The sequence below is a fragment of the Panthera uncia genome, chromosome A2 (genome assembly GCF_023721935.1).
Source record: "Panthera uncia isolate 11264 chromosome A2, Puncia_PCG_1.0, whole genome shotgun sequence".
Taxonomy (NCBI): domain Eukaryota; kingdom Metazoa; phylum Chordata; class Mammalia; order Carnivora; family Felidae; genus Panthera; species Panthera uncia.
The window spans coordinates 121,657,108-121,675,849 of NC_064816.1; the positions used below are offsets into that span (position 1 = coordinate 121,657,108).

Sequence of the window (18,742 nt, forward strand, 5' to 3'; positions counted from 1 at the left end):
TTTGTCTATACTTCAATTCCAGTTAATGCACAGTTTTCACAATCACCTTTGATAAGTTTGAAGACAAAGTTAGAAAATGCTACACCAAAGCTGAAACTGGAGGACTATGCTACAAGGAAATATGCTCGAGGGGTCAAGAGTGGTTTTCCAGTATCTGGTCAGTGTTGGCACAGTGTATGCCCCAGCTCTGCACAGAAATGTGCAGGCCACACTCCAGCAATCATGGCACTGTGTGGGTACGTTTAATGCTCCAAAGGGCCTGGCCTGCTACTTACCAAAAGTGACATGTGTGGCTCTGTGAGAACCACCAGATGCCAGTTAGAATACATCCTGTCTGCTGCAACATTCTTCTTGGAGGCAAGCCCTTCTAGATACGTGAATGAGAAAATCACATAACCTAGCCTGCATAAAATTTCCTAAAATAATTTCCTAGCAGGAATGTGGACCAGGCTTTGCAGTATACATCTACCAGTGTTAGCACCATATTTAAGCCTGAAATGAGGTAAAGATAAACTCTCAGATAGCTTTGGGTAAAAATTACAGTAGCAATTTTGAATGGGGTATTTACAGCAGTGTTCTTCCTGATCATTAAAATAAGCTGTTTGAAGAACTATTTGATTCCAAGTATATATACCCAAGTATGTATGGAAATCAATAAATTATACAAAGCTAGGGGTATATGCTTTTAGCAGAGGAAATGTAGCAAAACAGAACTCTCATTTTTCAAAGTCAAACTGTCATTATTGGCTTGATGAAATAAAATATACTCAGACAATATCACAAGACCAGTTTACCAAATGGCAATGTCCAGGAATTCCATTTTTCAGGGCATGGTCAAGTTGACGGTAGATGCTACCTAGTCAACATCCAGCTCCTACAGAAACTACATTAGTGTATTTGTGTCTTGCTGGTCGCTCCTTTTAACAAAAAGGTGAGTAGCTTCTCTCTCTTCCCTAGCTATTTTAGTCTATGTAGACAAGCCACTTGTACTTACCATCTATATACAGGAATGGGGAGGGAAAGACCCTAAAACTTCGTTAAAATCTGGAAGGGATAAAGTTTGTTTCAGCAAATAAAGTTTAGGGAATAACTAGACAAAATGAGGTAATTCTCTAATTTAGTTCCTATAAATTGATAAGGTGAAACAATAATGTGTAAAATAAAGAAAAAAAAGCAGCTAGCTTTTGGGAGCATAACAAAACTAATTTTTCAAAGAATTGCCATTATTTATCAAGTAAAATATAATCTTGTAGTTAAAACAAGACTGGAATTCAGTCTCTAGCCAGGGCTGGTCTTGGTGCTCAGGCAGATGCTTATTATTCAGTTTGACCAAGATTCTTCAAAAACACTCACCAGTAGTAGTTTCATCAGACTCTGTTGAGATCCAGATGAAAATAGGAGGAACTTCCCCCTGCAGCCTATAGAAACATGTTAGGGAAACAGTGTAAGGTTTGTACTTAACCTTTTAAAAATTCAGCTGAATACTGCAGATCATTCTTCAGAAAACTCATGTAAACACTCATCTTTTATAAATATGCTGGTGCTAACTGCACCTAACTGGTAATATAGAGGTATAGCTTCACTATGTCTGCAAGAATGCTGATTAATATATAAGATCTTTCAGTTCCCTGTCAGTCAATTCATTCACTTCCATGATCTTCTCTAAATGTTCCATGTATCGGCCATGGTCCTGCAGGAAATGAGGGACCCTCATGTTTTCAATAACTGCCAATCCTTTTAAGCGATCCACATCTTCATAAGAGACCTGAAAAAAGGAAGATAGTTTTCATACGCAAGTAACTTCTTCCTTAAGTCTTAAGTGAAACTTTACATGGACTGGTTTTCAAATTACTTTAATACCTGCAAAATAACAAAAATCAGTGACTTCCTTTATTAAATAAGAATGTGTTTTAAAAAATCACTAGTACTGATTTAACACTCAATCTTGGACTTATACTCAGTTTGTCTAGAAATTATACAACTAAATGTAATACATGTGTATGAGAAACTCTAAATCTAAACAAATGTCCTAAATTTAAATAAAAGAACCCAGGAAATAGCTAGAATATAAATGCCATATTATGGAATTAGGAATATCAGCACAATTATATACTGAATTCCTATTTTCTATTTAATTTCAGAAATAAAATTGTATTTTATGTAGAATTATTTTACTTTTATTTTGAATATTTGTAAGCAAATATTTTATAAAATTTCACGTTATTCACTTACTTACATAAAACGTTTCACCCATAAATACCAAAGATTGGCTTAAGTTCTAGAAACTGTCATTACAACTTTAAATTCCAAAACATGGCTGGCTTTAAAAACTACTGTCTTCTGATCAACACTCTTCCTGATTCAGTGGAAAGATTATAAAGAAATCATGTTCATATTGTATTTTATTACATTTTAAAATTTAAGTTATTGAAATTATTTGAGTATTTATACCACTAAGTGTAATGAAAATGGGTTTGTTGTTGATATTGGTGTGGTTTAGTAATTTATTTTTCCTTTCTTGACTGAGGAGACACAGCCATAAATATGTTGCTAAAGTCAATGTCCAAAGAATTACTGTGTCTGTTTGCTTTTAGTTTTTGGTGTTTAATCCACTTTGAGTTTATTTTTGTCTATGGTGTAAGAAAGCAGTCCAGTTTTCTCAGCACCATTTACTGAGGGAAGTTGTCTTTTCTCCACTGTATATTCTTGCCTCTATCATAGATTAATTGATAAAGGCATGAGTTTATTTCTGGGCTATCCTGTTCCATTAATTTACGTATCTGTTTTTGTATTAACGCCATACTGTTTTGATCACTACAGCTTTGTAGTGTTCCTTGAAATCTCGGATTCTTACACATTCAGTGTGGTTCTTTATTCAGATGGCTTTGCTATTCGAGGTTGTTTGTGGTTCTGTACAAATTTTAGGATTATTCTAGTTCTGTGAAAAATGCTACTGGTATTTTGATAGGGATTGTGCTGAATCTGTAGATTGCTTTGGCTATTAGGGAAATTTTAACAGTATTAATTGTTCTGATCCAAGGGCACAGTATATCCTTCTACTTGTTTGTGGCATCTTCATTTCTAGATATTTTATCCTTTTGGTACGATTGTAAATGGGACTAAATTCCTCTTTCTGCTTTGTTATTAATATGTAGAAATGCAACAGATTCCTGTGTATTAAATTTGTATCCTTAGAAAAATAGGGGCACCTGGGTGGCTCAGTCGGTTAAGGGGCCGACTTCGGCTCAGGTCATGATCTCGCGGTCCGTGAGTTCTAGCCCCGCATCAAGCTCTGTGCTGACAGCTCAGAGCCTGGAGCCTGTTTCGGATTCTGTGTCTCCCTCTCTCTGACCCTCCCCTGTTCATGCTCTGTCTCTCCCTGTCTCAAAAATAAATAAACGTTAATTTAAAAAAAAAAAAGAAAAAGAAAAAGAAAAATATCTCAGCTGAGATTTGGGTAGAAAAAGTCTAAAATGAGCCCAGAGCATTTTACTTAGCCAGCAAACATGATGACATGTTTTTAAAAACAAAGGAGTAGCCAGTGGAAGGGCTGAATAAAAGAGTAAGTCTGGGGTTCCTGGGTGGCTCAGTTGGTTAAGTGTCTCACTCTTTTGATTTTGGCTCAGGTCATGATTTCTCAGTTTGCAAGATTGAGCCCCACCTTGGGATCTGCACTGACAGTGCAGAGCCAGTTTGCGATTCTGTGTCTTCCTCTCTTCTGCCCTTCCCTCACTCATGCTCTCTCAAAGTTTTTTTGTTTTTTTTTTTTTTAAGAGTAAGTCCATAACAATACTACAAAAAAGAATGAAATGCAAAAGAATCAAAATATCTCTATTTTGCTACCACTAGTGTAATTAACTGATTGGGCAAAGAACAATGGATATTAAAACCATTCCTTGAAAGATTTAAGGAACACTACATTCACAGGTATTACCCCACAGATTACTTATTTAATACAAAAAAGATACCTTTATTTTCTGATCTTTCCAGATCTTTCCATTGTAATTTACCCAGTGATCAAACGAAGTATCACTGATAATGGAACAAAATCACATGTGTGCTTTCTAGCATGATGCACTATAAACTATACAAGTCACGCATGTAGTGTATTCTTGGTAAAAAACGTTTAGCCTGAATCTAACCATAAGAAAACAATTCATTAATCCAGATTGTAGGAACTCCCAAGAAAATGGTCCTGGACTCTCAAAAATGTCAGGAAAAACAAAAACACTTGGTAGAGGGCAGCACAAGAGGAACTGTTACAGATTAAGAGACTAAATATTATAAACAAATGCAGGATCCAATCCTGATTGTAGCTCTTTTTTTGTGAGCCAGGATCCAAAGGACATTTTTGGGATAATCTGAGAGATATTAAGTAGACTGTGTTTTAGATATTGTATTGAATCAGTGATACATTTCTTAAAAAAAAAAATCACATGGTCGTGTCACAATATTTGGGAGATAAAGGGGAAAGTGTTATATTTGCAGCTCACTTTAAAATGCTTTAGAAGATGTACATTAAAGATACATTGCCAAATTTATTTTTCCCTTCATTTACCTCTTATTGTCCACGAAGAAATTCTGAAACTTGGTTTTGTAACAACCATACTTCTTCCCTCCAGTTATCACAAGAAGGAAACTTACTCCAACACAAAGTATAAAAACAATTTGAACCTGAATCTTATTGAATCATCAAATTGAGCTGAAGGAAATAATGACCCCGGGTGTTGGTTTCACACCAACCAATGGTTTTGCCATTGGTTTCACTCACCTTCCCCAGGGCAGTCAGTAGATGAAAGTCAATGGTCTCTCTGTACCGGAGGATCTGCAGGATGCCATCCAAGTAGACCTGGTCTTTACTGAAGCACCCTGGAGGAACCACAATAGCATTTATTTTCTGACGTTTAGTAAAATTACTAAGTAATCAGATACTAACCCATTCCCTTTACTGTAGGAATCAGCCCTGAGTGAAAATATACACGGCAAATTAACTGTCTTCATAACATAAAATAGAGGGTCTTGGGAAGCACCAGGATAATGTGCCGAGTGGCAGCTTCCCTTTAAGAATTTTTTCTCTCCAGATCCCCTCTCCCATAATTAAAGCAGCATTTTTTCCAGTTATAAAGAAACACAGGTAGTTAAAAATACAGGACTCATAAATATGTCACCCACACTCCCACTATTTGGTCATAACCCTAACTCCCATGTACACAGAGGCACTTGAGGCAAGGGGAAGGATGGCTACAAAGCAGTGAATCTCAAAGGCAATGTGGAGACATGGGATCTCAGAAACCCCTGGTTTTTAAAAATGCTACTCCTTACACCATTAAAAAGTTATAGGTAATGTTGATACTATTCCTCCATATGAAAATAAGAATTAGAACTGGATTTTAACATGGACACTTAAAAGCAGAATAAAATATGAAGACATGGAAAGTGGGAACAGCCCACGGGAACGGAGACTAGTTAAGAGTGTTCCACTCACAAAGAAAATTTTTCTCCCGTGACATAACTTATGTAAATTTTCTAAAATTTTGCTCTATTAAATGGACTAAAATTCTATCCTCCATTAAGTCCTACATTAAGAAAGTATTACTTTTTTTAGGTATGCTAAAAGCATAGGAATTATGGACAAAAAGTGGGACACTTTGTAAACTAGGCTCCTATCTCATAAGCTGGTCCTACTTTTCAGTAGGAACAAAACTCTTATTAGAGATACATAATGCAAGAGCCCTGACTGGATCTAGATTTTTAAAAATGGCTATAAGGAACACTTTCCTTATAGCTATTTTTCCTCCACAGTATGGGAGAAAATATTTGTAAATCCTATATCTGACAAGAGATTTGTAATTAGAACATACAAAGAACTCTTACAACTCAATAATAAAAGTAACCCAATAAAAAAATGGACTAAGGGTCTAAATAGACAATTATCCACAGGAAATATGCAAAGGACCATGAAAAGATGCTCAACATCATTAATCATCAGGGAAATGCAAATCAAAACCCCAGTGTGGTAGGACTTCCAAGGAAGATGGCAGAGTAGGAGGATCCTAAGCTCACCTTGTCCCAAGATGAAGATAGTTATTGACACCCACATTAGTGTAAATAACTCAAAAAAACAACCTGAAGACTGGAAGAACACACTCTCCACAGCTAAATGTAGAGGAGAGGCCACACTGAAGAGGGTAGAAAGGGCAGAGATAGGAGATTGTCTTCAGGAGAGAGGAACACCATAAGCATGCAGGAAGGAGAGAGGATCAATGTAAAACATACTGAAGGGAGAGGAGCAGATCTCACACCTGGCACCCTACACCTAGGGGACCTGCACTACAAAGACAAATCCCTTAACATTTGGCTTTGAAAGCCAGAGGGGCTTAACTTCATGGGTTCTTACAGTCAGTGGGGCTTAATACCTGGAACTTTAAAAATCACAAAGCTCTGGCATGGGAGACCTGGAGAGCAATAGGAAACTGAGTCCCTAACCTTAAAGAGAAAGCATACCAAACAACCCCACTGAGGTGCAGCATAGAAGCAGCACTCGGGTGTATGGGAAGGAGACTTATTTACTAATCTCAGCATGTGTGCTGGAGGGACAAGAATCTTTAGAAGACTTCTCCAAGAACAAAAGAGCTGATGGGTGCCATCCCTCTCCCAACCACAACCTAGATACATGGACACATGCAGGAACCAGAACAAACACTCTCCACCTGGCTTGCTAACAGTGCACCCTGCCCCCTCCAGCCCATCCTCAGCAGTTCTCCAAAACAGCTACAGGTCCCCTCAGAGAGCAGACCCTCGCCCAGCTTGCAAAGCTGTATTCTCCTGCAGATCCACCCCTCCATCCTGGCCTCCACAGGAGTTTTCCCAGATGGCTGCAGGTCCCCTCCAACAGCAGACCACTGTGGATCTTGCAGGCACCCCACCCCAACCACACAGCACTACAAAACCTCTTCTTCATAAGGCCACTACTCTCAAGAGCAGGAAAGGTAGCTGACTTTACTAACACAAAGAAACACATCCAGGAGAGTTAGAAAAAATGAGGAGACAGAGGAATATCTCCCAAATGAAAGAATAGGACAATGTCCCTGCAAAAGAGCTAAATGAAACGGTTTATGCAATATGCCTGACAGAGAATTTAAAGTAATGGCCTCATGGGCTTGAGAAAAGAGTGGAAGATTTCAGTTAAGACCCTCAACAAAAAGACGGAAAACATAAAGAACCAATCCCAGATCAAGAACTCAATAACTGATATTAAAAATACACTAGTAGGAATAGATAGTAGAGTAGAGGAAGCAGAAGAATGGATCAGCAACCTGGAGGACAGAGTAATGGAAATCAAGAAGCTGAACAGGAAAGAGAAAAACAATAAAAAATGAAAATAAATTAAGGAAACTCAGCAACACCATCATGCATAATAACATTCTAAGGACCTCAGAAGGAGGAGAGAGAGAAAAAAGAGGGAAGAAAATTTATCTGAAAAAATAATAGCTAAAAACTTCCCTAATCTGGGGAAGGTAAAAGAAATCCAGATCAGGAGGCACAAATGGCTCCCGAAAAAATCGACTCAAGGAGATCCGCACCAAGATATATAGCAATTGGGATGGAGTTAAGATGGTGGAGTAGTATGGAGACCCTGAGCTTGTCACCTCCCTGAAACACAGCTAGATCAGCATCAAACTATTTTTGAATACCAAGGGAACTGATCTGAGGATTAACGCAACAATCTGCATAATTTGAGCCAGAGAACTTGGCAGGTACATGGTGTGGAAAGGTGAATTGGGGGACAGAAAAGTCACGGAGCCATGGAGGACAGGGAACCATTTTTGCAGAGAGAGGACAGGAGCGGGGGGTGGGGGGGAGTATGCAGCAGATCGGGATCATGTAAGAAAAGCACTCCCCCCAAAAGCAACTAGAGAAAGAAAAAGAGTGAAAACACTCACAGGGAACTGGGCAAGAAATCTGTTCCCCAAAACTATTACAGAGTGAAAGGAGAGGGTTCCAATATCACCAGGATTCTATAAACTGTGGAGTGCGGTCTGAAGTTTCAGTGCACCTGTCAGTGCTCTGGTGAGGAAGTGGGACAAATCCCCAGGAGCAGTACTCTGAAAGGTCCCCGTGTGCCATACAGGGAGAAAAGATTCCCCTGCTAGGAATCCATTTGGTAGAGGTCTCCCAGTGGGCAAAAGTCCCACCAGACCTCAGAGAGCTGCCACTTTTACTGAAATTGGACCAAAGACACTAGAGTGCAGGAAAACCTGGTGCCAGCTGTGTTGTGATTTACCATAAACTCTGAGCCTCTGCTGCTATGGGAGCAGGCAGACATTTTCTGGGACAAGCCAGCACCCAGCCATTGTTCAGCAAGATCTTCCCCCAGAGAATCAGTGCAGGTCTAAACCGCAGGGGTCTCTGAAGGGTGGGGTTTTGAAACACAGCCCCATATGAGATAAAACTCTGGAGGGAGGCGCCACCTGGTAGACAGCTTGAACAGAAGGTAAAGGTGGGGAGTGGATGGAAGGCTAAGAAAAAGGAGGGGTGTTTGATCATGTTTGTGAGAGCACAAAATTCCATGCCAGAGATTAGAGAGCTGGGTGAAGCTATTTTCACCTCTAGCAGGGTGCGTACATATAGAGACCGACCCCACTGAGCTAAGTGGAGCCACCAAGTGGAGAACAGAGCTGTTACACCACACCCTGCCTACCTGTGCCCTCCAAGCACATCCCCCAGAAGACCAGCACAAATCCCTTCCAACTGCTTAGTATGCTGCAGTTTCAATTCTAGGGGAAACTGGATGTAACTTCATTTGGGTCTCAAGCTGTTTGTTGGTTTGGTTGTTTTCTTTGCTTCTGTTTTTGTTTATGTTGTTTTTCTTTTCTTTCTCTTTCTTGGATAAAGAGCAAAATTTTAAATTTAAACAAATTTTTTATTCAATTAATTTTTTTAAATTTTAAATGTTTTTTTCTCTTTTCTATCAAGCGTCTCTGAGCAAATAGACTGGAACACACCTAGGATCTAGCTTCCTTTATGTGATTTTTTTGTTTTGTTAAAATATATAGTAATTAAAATGGCAAGAAGCAGAGATTAAGAGAGAATTTTAAAGCAGCAAGGGAAAGGGGGTGCCTGGATAGCTCAGTTGGTTGAGCGTCCAACTTCAGCTCAGGTCATGATCTTGTGGTTTCTGAGTTTGAACCCCATGTCAGGCTCTGTGCTGACAGCTCAGAGCCTGGAGCGTGCTTCAGATTCTGTGTCTCCCTCCCTCTCTGTCTCTGCCCCACTTGCACTCTTTCTCCAAAACATAAACAGACATTAAATTTTTTTTTTAAAAAAGCAGCAAGGGAAAAGAAAACAGTTACACACAAGAGAAACCCAATTAAGACTATTAGCTGTTCAGCAGAAACTTTGCAGGCCAGAAGGAAGTGGCATGATATATTTGAAATGCTGAAAGAAAACATCATTCAGAACAGAAGGAGAGAGAGAATTTCCCAAACACAAGTTAAAGGAATTCATCACCACTAAACCAGCCTTACAAGAAATGCTAAAGGCGTTTCACTGAGTGGAAAGGAAAGACCATAAGCAGGAATAAGGAAAGTAGGAACCACAAAAGTAATAAAATAGAGCACATGTATAAAAATCAGTCAAGGGATTCACAAAAGGAAGTAAATTATGACACCATATACCTAAAACGTGGTGGGGAGAGGAGTACAGATTTAACGCTTTTAGTATGGTTTACTAATGAAGAACTTAATGAAGAGACTCCAGCAAAAATTCCTAGAACTGATAAATGAATTCAGTAAGGTTGCACAATACAAAATCATTATACTGAAATCCACTGCATTTCTATACACTGATATTGAGCATATAGAGAAATTAAGAAAACAATCCCATTTACAATTGCACCAAAAATAAAATACCTAGGAGTAAACTTAACCATGGAGATGAAAGACCTGTACTCTGAAAACTATAAAACACTGATGAAAGAAACTGAAGGTGACACAAATGGAAAGATACTCCATGCTGATAGATTTGTACAATATTGCTAAAATGACCATACTACGTAGCAATTTCCAAATTTAATGCAATCCCTATTAAAACACCAATAGCATTTTTCAAAGAACTAGAGCAATTAACCCTAAAATTTGTATGTAACCACAAAAGACCATAAATAGCCAAAGTAATCTGGGAAAAAAGAACAATATGGGAGGTTATCACAATCCTGATTTCCAGATACATTACCAAGCTCTGGTAATCAAAGCGGTATGGTACTGATGCAAAAATAGATACATACGTCAATGGAAAAGAATAGAGAACACAGAAATAAACCAATGATTATATGGTCAATTAATCTTCAGCAAAGGAGGCAAAAATATTCAATGGGGAAAACTTTCTTCAACAAATGGTGTTGGGAAAATTGGACCACCTTCTTACACCATACACAAAAATAAACTGAAAATGATTTAAGGAACCTAAATGTGAGACCCGAAACTAAAAATCCTAGAAAAGAGCACAGGGAATAACTGGACACTGGCAATGTTTGTCTAGATCTGTCTCCTGAGGCAAGGGAGCACAAAACAAAGAAAAAAAGAAACCAAAAGAACCACTCTTAAATATAGAGAATAAACTCACGGTTACCAGAGGGGAGGTGGGTGGGAGATGAGTGAAACAGGTGAAAGGAATTAAGAGTACATTTATCGTGATAAGCACTGAATAAATACAGAATTGCTGAATCACAATATTGTAAACCTGAAACTAATATAACACTATACTAATGACACTGGAATTTTAAAAAATAAAACATTTAAAAAACAGAACAAAAAACCACAATGAGATACCCACTAGGATGATTATAATAATAATTTTAAAAGTGAAAACAGTAAGTGTTGGTAAGGATATGGAAAAATAAGAACCAAAGGATGGCAGAGCAGCATGGAGACCCTCCCTCAGCTTCTCTTGTCCCTGAAATGCAGCTAGATCAGCACCAAACCATTTTGCACACCTAGGACTGAGCAGAGAGAATTTGCATAACTTGAGCCCAGAAACTGGCAGGTACACAGTGTGGAGAGGAGAACTGGGGGAGTGAAAAGCCACAGCAGGTAGGGAGCTGTTTTGGCAGAGACAAAGGAGAAGAGTGCAGTCATTGGGAGAGTGCAGGGAAAACATTTCCCTGGAGAGAAAGAGTGAAAACACTTGCAGGGGACTGAACAAGAAATCTGTTTCCCAAAACCACTGACAGGAATAAAGGAGGAGTCTCAATACTACCGGCATTCTATAAACAGTGGAGCACAGTTTGATATTCCAGAGCTCAGTGCCTGGTGGCACTCTGGTGAGGAAGTAGGGTGAATCCCCAGGAGCAGGCAGAGTGGTCCAGGGGTCCATGTGCCACACGGGGAGAAGTGCTTCCCCTGCTTAGAGTGCATTTTGTAGAGGTCATAAAGCCTCTCCACAGGGAAAGGTCCCAGCGGACCCTGGAGAGCAGCCATGTTTGCTGGTATTGGGACAAAGACACTGGAGTGTGGTGAAACCTGGTGCTCGCTGTTTGTTGTGATTTGCCACAATCTCTGAACCTCTGCTGCTGCGTGATGGCATGAACATTTTCTGGGGCAAGCTGGCCGTTCGCCATTGCTCAGTGAGACTCTCCCCTGAAGAGTTGGAATGAAGCTGGATGAAGCCATTTCCATCTCTCCTGCACATGTGCATGCACACCACACTGATCCACCCCAGTAAGCTAAGCAGTGCCACCTAGTGGAGAACAGAGCCGTTACATCAAGCCCTGCCCAACAGTGCCTTCTAAACACATCCCCTAGACGACCAGCACAAGTCACCCCACCTGCTTAGTGTACCAACTATAGAGCGCTTCACAGTTTGAGTTCTATGGGAAACTGGATGTAACTTCAATTGGGTTTCATTCTGTTTGCTGGTTCATTTATCTGTTTAAATTTTGTTTCCTTTCTTTTCCATGGATACAGAAAAATTTATTTTTAATTTTTTAGATTTTTTTATTCTATTCGATTTTGTTATGTCAATTTTTAAAACATTTTTCTTTTCCCCCTTTTCTTCCCCTTTTTTCTCTATTCCATAAAGCTTCTTTCAACAAGCAGACCAAAACACACCTAGGATCTAGCTTCATTTATTTTTTTTAATTTTTAAAAATTTTTTAATTTAAATTTTTTATTTTATTAATTTTTTTCTTCCTCCAAAATGAAAAATGAAGGAATTCATCCCAAAAGAAAGAACAGGAAGAAATGACAGCCAGGGGCTTAAACAACACAGATATAAGCAGGATGAACTAGAATTTAGAACCATGATAATAAGAATATGTTGAAAAAAGCACAGAATCCCTTTCTGTGGAAATAAAAGATGTAAAATCTAGTCAGGACAAATTAAAAATGCTATAACCGAGGTGTAATCTCGAATGGATGCCATGATGGCAAGGACAGATGAAGCAGAGCAGCAAAATCAGTGATATAGAAAAAATTATGGAGAATGAAGCAGAAAAAAAGACGGAAACAAAGGCAAAAGAGCACAATACAAGACTTAGAAAACTCAGTGACTTATTATAGAGGAATAACAACTGAATCATACAAGTCCCAGAAGAGAACAGAGAGAAAGAGACGCAGAAGGGTTATGTGAGCAAATTATAGCTGAAAACTTATCTGGGGAAGGACACAGACATCAAAATCTAAGAAGCACAGAGAACTCCCATTAGATTCAACAAAAACTGACCATCACCAAGGCATATCATAGTCAAATTCACAAAATACACAGACAAGGAAAGAATTCTGAAAGAGCAAGGAAGAAAAAAGTCCTTAACCTATAAGGGAAGATAGATTAGGTTTGCTGCAGACCTATCCACAGAAACTTGGCAGGCCAGAAAGGAATGGCAGGATATATTCAACGTGCTGAATTGGAAAAATATGCAGCCAAGAATTCTTTATCCAGCAAGACTGTCACTCAAAATAGAAGGAGAGGTAAAGAGTTTTCCAGGCAAAAACTAAAAGAGTTCCTGACCACTAAACCAGTTCTGCAAGAAATTTTAAGTGGGACTCTTTGGGGGAAAAGATGAAAACAAAACAAAAAAAGACCAAAAGCAACAAAGACTAGAAAGAGCCAGAGCACATCACCAGAAACTCCAACTCTACAGGTAACACAATTCATATCTTTCAGTACTCACTCTAAATGTCAATGGACTAAATGCTACAATCAAAAGACACAGGGTATCAGAATTGATAAGAAAACAAAGACTCATCTATATGCTGCTTATAAGAGTCCCATTTTTAGACCTAAAAACACCTGCAATTGAAAGTAAGGAGATGGAGAACCATCTATCATGCCAATGGTCATCAAAGAAACTAGAGTAGTCATACTTATATCCCACAAACTAGATTTTAAAATAAAGATTTTAACAAGAGGTGAAGAATGGCAACATAACATAATTAAGGGGTTTATCCACCAAGAAGATTGTAAAATATTGTAAATGTTGTAAATATTTAGGCCCCCTACATGGGAAAAATCAAATATATAAATCAATTAAACACAAACATAAAGAAAATCATTGATAATAATACCATAATAGTAGGGGACTTCAACACCCCACTTACAACAATGGACAGATCATCTAAGCAGAAAATGAACAAGGAGACAATGGCTTTGAATGACACACTGGACCAAATGGACTTAACAGATACATTCAGAACATTTCATCGTAAAGCATACACATTCTTCTCGAGTACACATGGAACATTCTCTGGAACAGATCACATACTGCAACACAAATCAGCCCTCAACAAGTACAAAAAGATCAGGATCATACCTTGCATACTTTCACACCACAACGCTATGAAACTTGAAATCAACCACAAGAAAAAACGTGGAAAGAAAATGAATACTTGGAGATTAACAAATATCCTACTAAAGAATGAATGGGTTAACCAAGAAATTTTTTTGAAGTTTCTTTTGAGTGCACAGGGGAGAGGCAGAGAGAGAGAGAGAGAGAGAGAGAGAGAGGATCTCTAGCAGGCTCCATGCTGCCAGCACAGAGCCGAACATGGGGCTTGAACTCATAAACTGTGAGACCATGACCTGAGCCGAAATCAAGAATCGAAAATTTAACCAATTGAGCCAACCAGGCACACCTAACCAAGAAATTAAAAAGGACATTAAAAAGTACATGGAAGCCAATGAAAATGAAAACACAACAGCCCAAAACCTCTGGGATGCAGCAAAGGCAGTCATAAAAGGAACAAAGGTCTCAAATACACAATCTAACCTTACACCTAAAAGAGCTGGAAAAATAACAGAAAATAAAGCCCAAAACCAGCAGAAGAAGGGAAATAATAAAACATTAGAGCATAAATCAATGATATCAAAATTAAAAAAAAAAAAACAGCTGAACAGAGCAGTGAAAGGTTCTTTGAAAGAATTAACAAAATTGATAAACCCCTTAGCCAGAGTGATCAAAAGAAAAAGCAAAGGACCCAAATAAATGAAATCACAAATGAAAGAGAGAGCACAACCGAAACTGCAGAAATACAAACAATGATAAGAGAATAAATCAATTATATGCCAACAATTTGGGCAATCTGGAAGAAATGGACAAATTCCTAGAAACATATAAACTACCAAAACTGACACAAGAAGAAATAGAAAATTTGAACAGACCCATAACCAATAAAGAAATTGAATTAGTAATCAAAAATCTCCCAAAAAACAGGAGTCCAGGGGCAGATGGCTTTCCAGGGGAATTCTACCAAACATTTAAAGAAGAGTTGGGGGGCCTGGGTGGCTCAGTCGGTTAAGCGTCCAACTTCAGCTCAGGTCATGATCTTGTGATTTGTGGGTTTGAGCCCCGCATTGGGCTCTGTGCTGACAGCTCAGAGACTGGAGTCTGCTCCAGGCAAATGAAAACTACAGAGCCTGCTGCCTCTTCTCTCTGCCCCTCCCATGCTCATGCTCTGTTTCTGTCTCTCAATAATAAATAAAACATTAAAAAAATTAAAAAATAAAATAAAGAAGAGTTAACACCTATTCTTTTGAAGCTGTTCCCTAAAATAGAAATGGATAGAAAACTTCCAAACTCATTCTATGAAGCTAGCATTACCTTGATTCCAAAACCAGACAAAGACCCACTAAAAAGGAGAACTACAGACCCTGATGAACATGGATGCAAAAATTGTCAACAAGATACGGGAAAACCAGATCCAATAATACATTGAAAGAATTATTCACCACAATCAGGTGGGACTTATTCCTGGGATGCAGGGCTGGTTCAATATCCACAAACCAATCCACAAACCAATTAACGTGATACACCATGTAAATAAAAGAAAGGATAAGAACCATATGACCCTCTCAATAGATGCAGAAAAAGCACTTGACAAAATACAGCATCCATTCTTGATAAAAACCCTCAAGAAAGCAGGGATAGAAGGATCATATCTCAAGATCATGAAAGCCATATATAAAAGACCCACTGCTAACAACATCCTCAATGGGGAAAACCTGAGAGCTTTCCCTCTAAGGTCAGGAACAAGACAGGGATGTCCACTCTCACCACTGTTATTCAACATAGTGTTGGAAGCCTTAGCTTCAGCAATCAGACAGCACAAAGAAATAAAAGGCATCCAAATTGGCAAGGAGGAAGTCAAACTTTTACTCTGCAGATGACATGATACTCTCCGTAGAAAACCCAAAAGACTATGCCAAAAAACTGCTAGAACTGATCCATGAATTCGGCAAAGTTGAAGGATATAAAATCTATGCTCAGAAATCAGCTGCATTTCTATGCACCAATAGTGAAGCAGCAGAAAGAGAAATCAAGGAATCAATCCCATTTACAATTGAACCAAAAACCATAAAATACCTAGGAATAAACCTAACTAAAGAAGTGAAAAATCTATACACTGAAAACTATAGAAAGCTTAGGAAAGAAATTGAAAAACACAAAAAAATGGAAAAATATTCCAGGCTCATGGATTGGAAGAACAAATATTGTTCAAATGTCGAAAGTACCCAAAGCAACCTACATATTTAATGCAACCCCTATCAAAATAACACCAGCATACTTCACAGACCTAGAACAAACAATCCTAAGATTTGTATGGAACCAGAAAAGACCATGAATATCCAAAGCAATCCTAAAAAAGAAAACCAAAGATGGAGGCATCACAATTTTGGACTTCAAGATGTATTACAAAGCTGTAATCATCAAGAAAGTATGGTACTGGCACAAAAACATATAGATCAATGGAACAGAATGAAGAACCCAGAAATGGACCTACAAACGTAAGGCCAACATCTTTGACAAAGCAGGAAAGAATATCCAATGGAAAAAAAAGTCTCTTCAGCAAATGGTGTTGGGAAAACTGGACAGTGACATGAAGAATGAACCTGGACCACTTTCTTACACCATACATAAAAATAAACTAAAGGGACGAAAGACCTAAATGTAAGACAGGAAGCCATTAAAGTCCTAGAGGAGAAAGCAGGCAACGACCTCTTTGACCTTAGCTGCAGCAACTTCTTACTTGACATGTCTATGGAGGCAAGGCAAATGAAAACCACAATGAGATACCACTTCACATGTGTCAAAGTGGCTTAAATTAACAACTCAGGCAACAAGAGATGTTGGCAAGGATGTGGAGAAAGAGGAACCCTGTTGCAATGCTGGTGGAAATGCAAACTGGTGCAGCCACTTTGGAAAACAGCATGGAGGTTCCTCAAAAAGTTAAAAATGGAACTATCCTATGACCAAGGATTTATCCAAAGGATACAGAAGTGCTGTTTTGAAGGGACACATGCACCCTAATGTCTACAGCAGCACTATCAACAATAGCCCAAGTATGGAAAGACCCTAAATGTCCATCGACTGATGAACGGAAAAGATGATGTGGGGTGTGTGTGTGTGTGTGTGTGTGTGTGTGTGTATGGTACATATATGTATTATATATACACATGTGTAACACATATATACACATATATGTATATATACACACACACACACATATATATATAACAGAATATTACTTGGTGATCAAAAAGAATGAAATCTTGCCATTTGCAACAATGTGGGTGGAACTTGAGTATATTATGCTAAGTGAAATCAGAAAAAGACAAAGAGCATGTGGCTTCACCCATATGCAGAATTTAAGATACAAAATAGATGAACATAAGAGAAGGGAAGCAAAAATAATATAAAAACAGGGAGACAAACCATAAGAGACTTAAATACAAAGAACAAACTGAGGGCTGCTTGAAGGGTGTTGGGTGGGGGTGATAGGCTAAAGGTGTGAGGGGCATTAAGGAGGACACTTGTTGGGATGAACACTGGGTGTTATACAGAAGTGATGAGTCACTAAATTATATTCCTGAAATCAAAAAAAAAAGAAAGAAAAAAATAAGAACCCCCATATACTGCTGGTGGGAATGTAAAATGGAGCAGTCACTTTGAAGAACATTCTGGCAGTTCCTCAAAAGGTTAAACAGAGAGTTACCATATGACCCAACAATTCCACTCAAAAATATATATATAATCCATGAGAATTAAAAATATAAACTTGCACCCAAATGTTCATAGCAACATTATTTGTAACAGCCAAAAAGTGTGAAAACAACTCAAATGTCCATTAATGGTGAATAGAAAAATAAAATTTCATATACATATATATTGTTATTCAGCAATAAAAAGGACTGAATACTGATACATGCTACCATACGGATGAATCTTAAAAACATTATGCTAAGTGAAAGAAGCCAGACACAAAGGGTTATATATTATATGATTCCATCTGTATGAAATGTCCAAAACAGGCAAACCTATGAAAGTAGAGTAATGGTTACTTGGAGCTGGGGGCATGGGGGAGAAGGAATGGGAAATGACTGTTAATGGGTACAGGTTTATTTTTGGGGTGATGAAAACGTTCTGGAATTAGACAGTGGTGACAGCTGCACAACACTACGAATATTCTAAAAACCACTGACATGTACCTTTTAATGGGCAAACTGTATGCCATGTATGCCATGTGAATTATATCTCACTAAACCTGTTTTTACAATCAGCGCGAGAAGGCAGAACTGGCAAAATGTTAACTATTCATGTATCTACAGGAAGGGTAATATGGGTGTGAATTCTATCACTGCCATATTTCTGTAGGCTTGAAATTTTTCAAAATGAGATTTGAGAAAATAATGCTAATGAAACATGATTTGGGAAAACTAGCACTGACCTCAAGTAACAGGTTTACTTTTTCATAAGTAAGTGAATTCTATGGTTGGTGGAGAAGGATGCAACCAAAATCAACAGACAACTAACCACAAGTCAGGAAACCTATAGTCAAGGGACACCCACCTGGTTGAGAAGTATCAGTCCATCCCCTCTTCGCTCGTACACAATAATCCCATCTTGTATTGGGGTCTTTGACAAACTTTCCAATATCTTTGAAGAGTTCACAAAAAGACATTTGGCTGGCTCGATAAACAGTGTAGTAGAGGAGGGCAGCCCTCCATAAAAAGGGGTCTTTTCTAAAAAGGACACTGTGAATACTTGCCAGTCCTTCCTCTGTGGGATTGTTTGGCTTTAGCTCATGTTTTTTACGACCAGTCCAACTGTTCCATGGCTGCTGAAGGTTGTTAATACCTCGAAAATAATGTGTGCCTGTGGACAAGAAAAGGCACACAAAAAAACCAAGAAATGACATTCTCGTTTTAACTCTTAGCCAAAAAAAGATTCTACCAACAGTTCTAAAATTAA

The 18,742-nt window shown here is 38.4% G+C and overlaps 1 protein-coding gene across 2 annotated transcripts in view; it reads right to left on the reverse strand.

Moving 5' to 3' along the window:
- Positions 1-833: 833 nt before the first annotated feature.
- The window catches only part of MATCAP2 (microtubule associated tyrosine carboxypeptidase 2), a 74,848-nt gene continuing 56,939 nt past the window's right edge, over positions 834-18,742 (reverse strand). For both annotated transcript variants that reach the window (XM_049641700.1, XM_049641701.1), the window contains 3 exons: positions 18,341-18,646; positions 4,772-4,869; positions 834-1,765 (listed from right to left, as the gene is read on the reverse strand). In XM_049641700.1, coding sequence (XP_049497657.1) covers positions 1,604-1,765; positions 4,772-4,869; positions 18,341-18,646 — 566 coding nt within the window. In that variant the 3' untranslated portion in view covers positions 834-1,603. The remainder of the gene's footprint in view (positions 1,766-4,771; positions 4,870-18,340; positions 18,647-18,742) is intronic.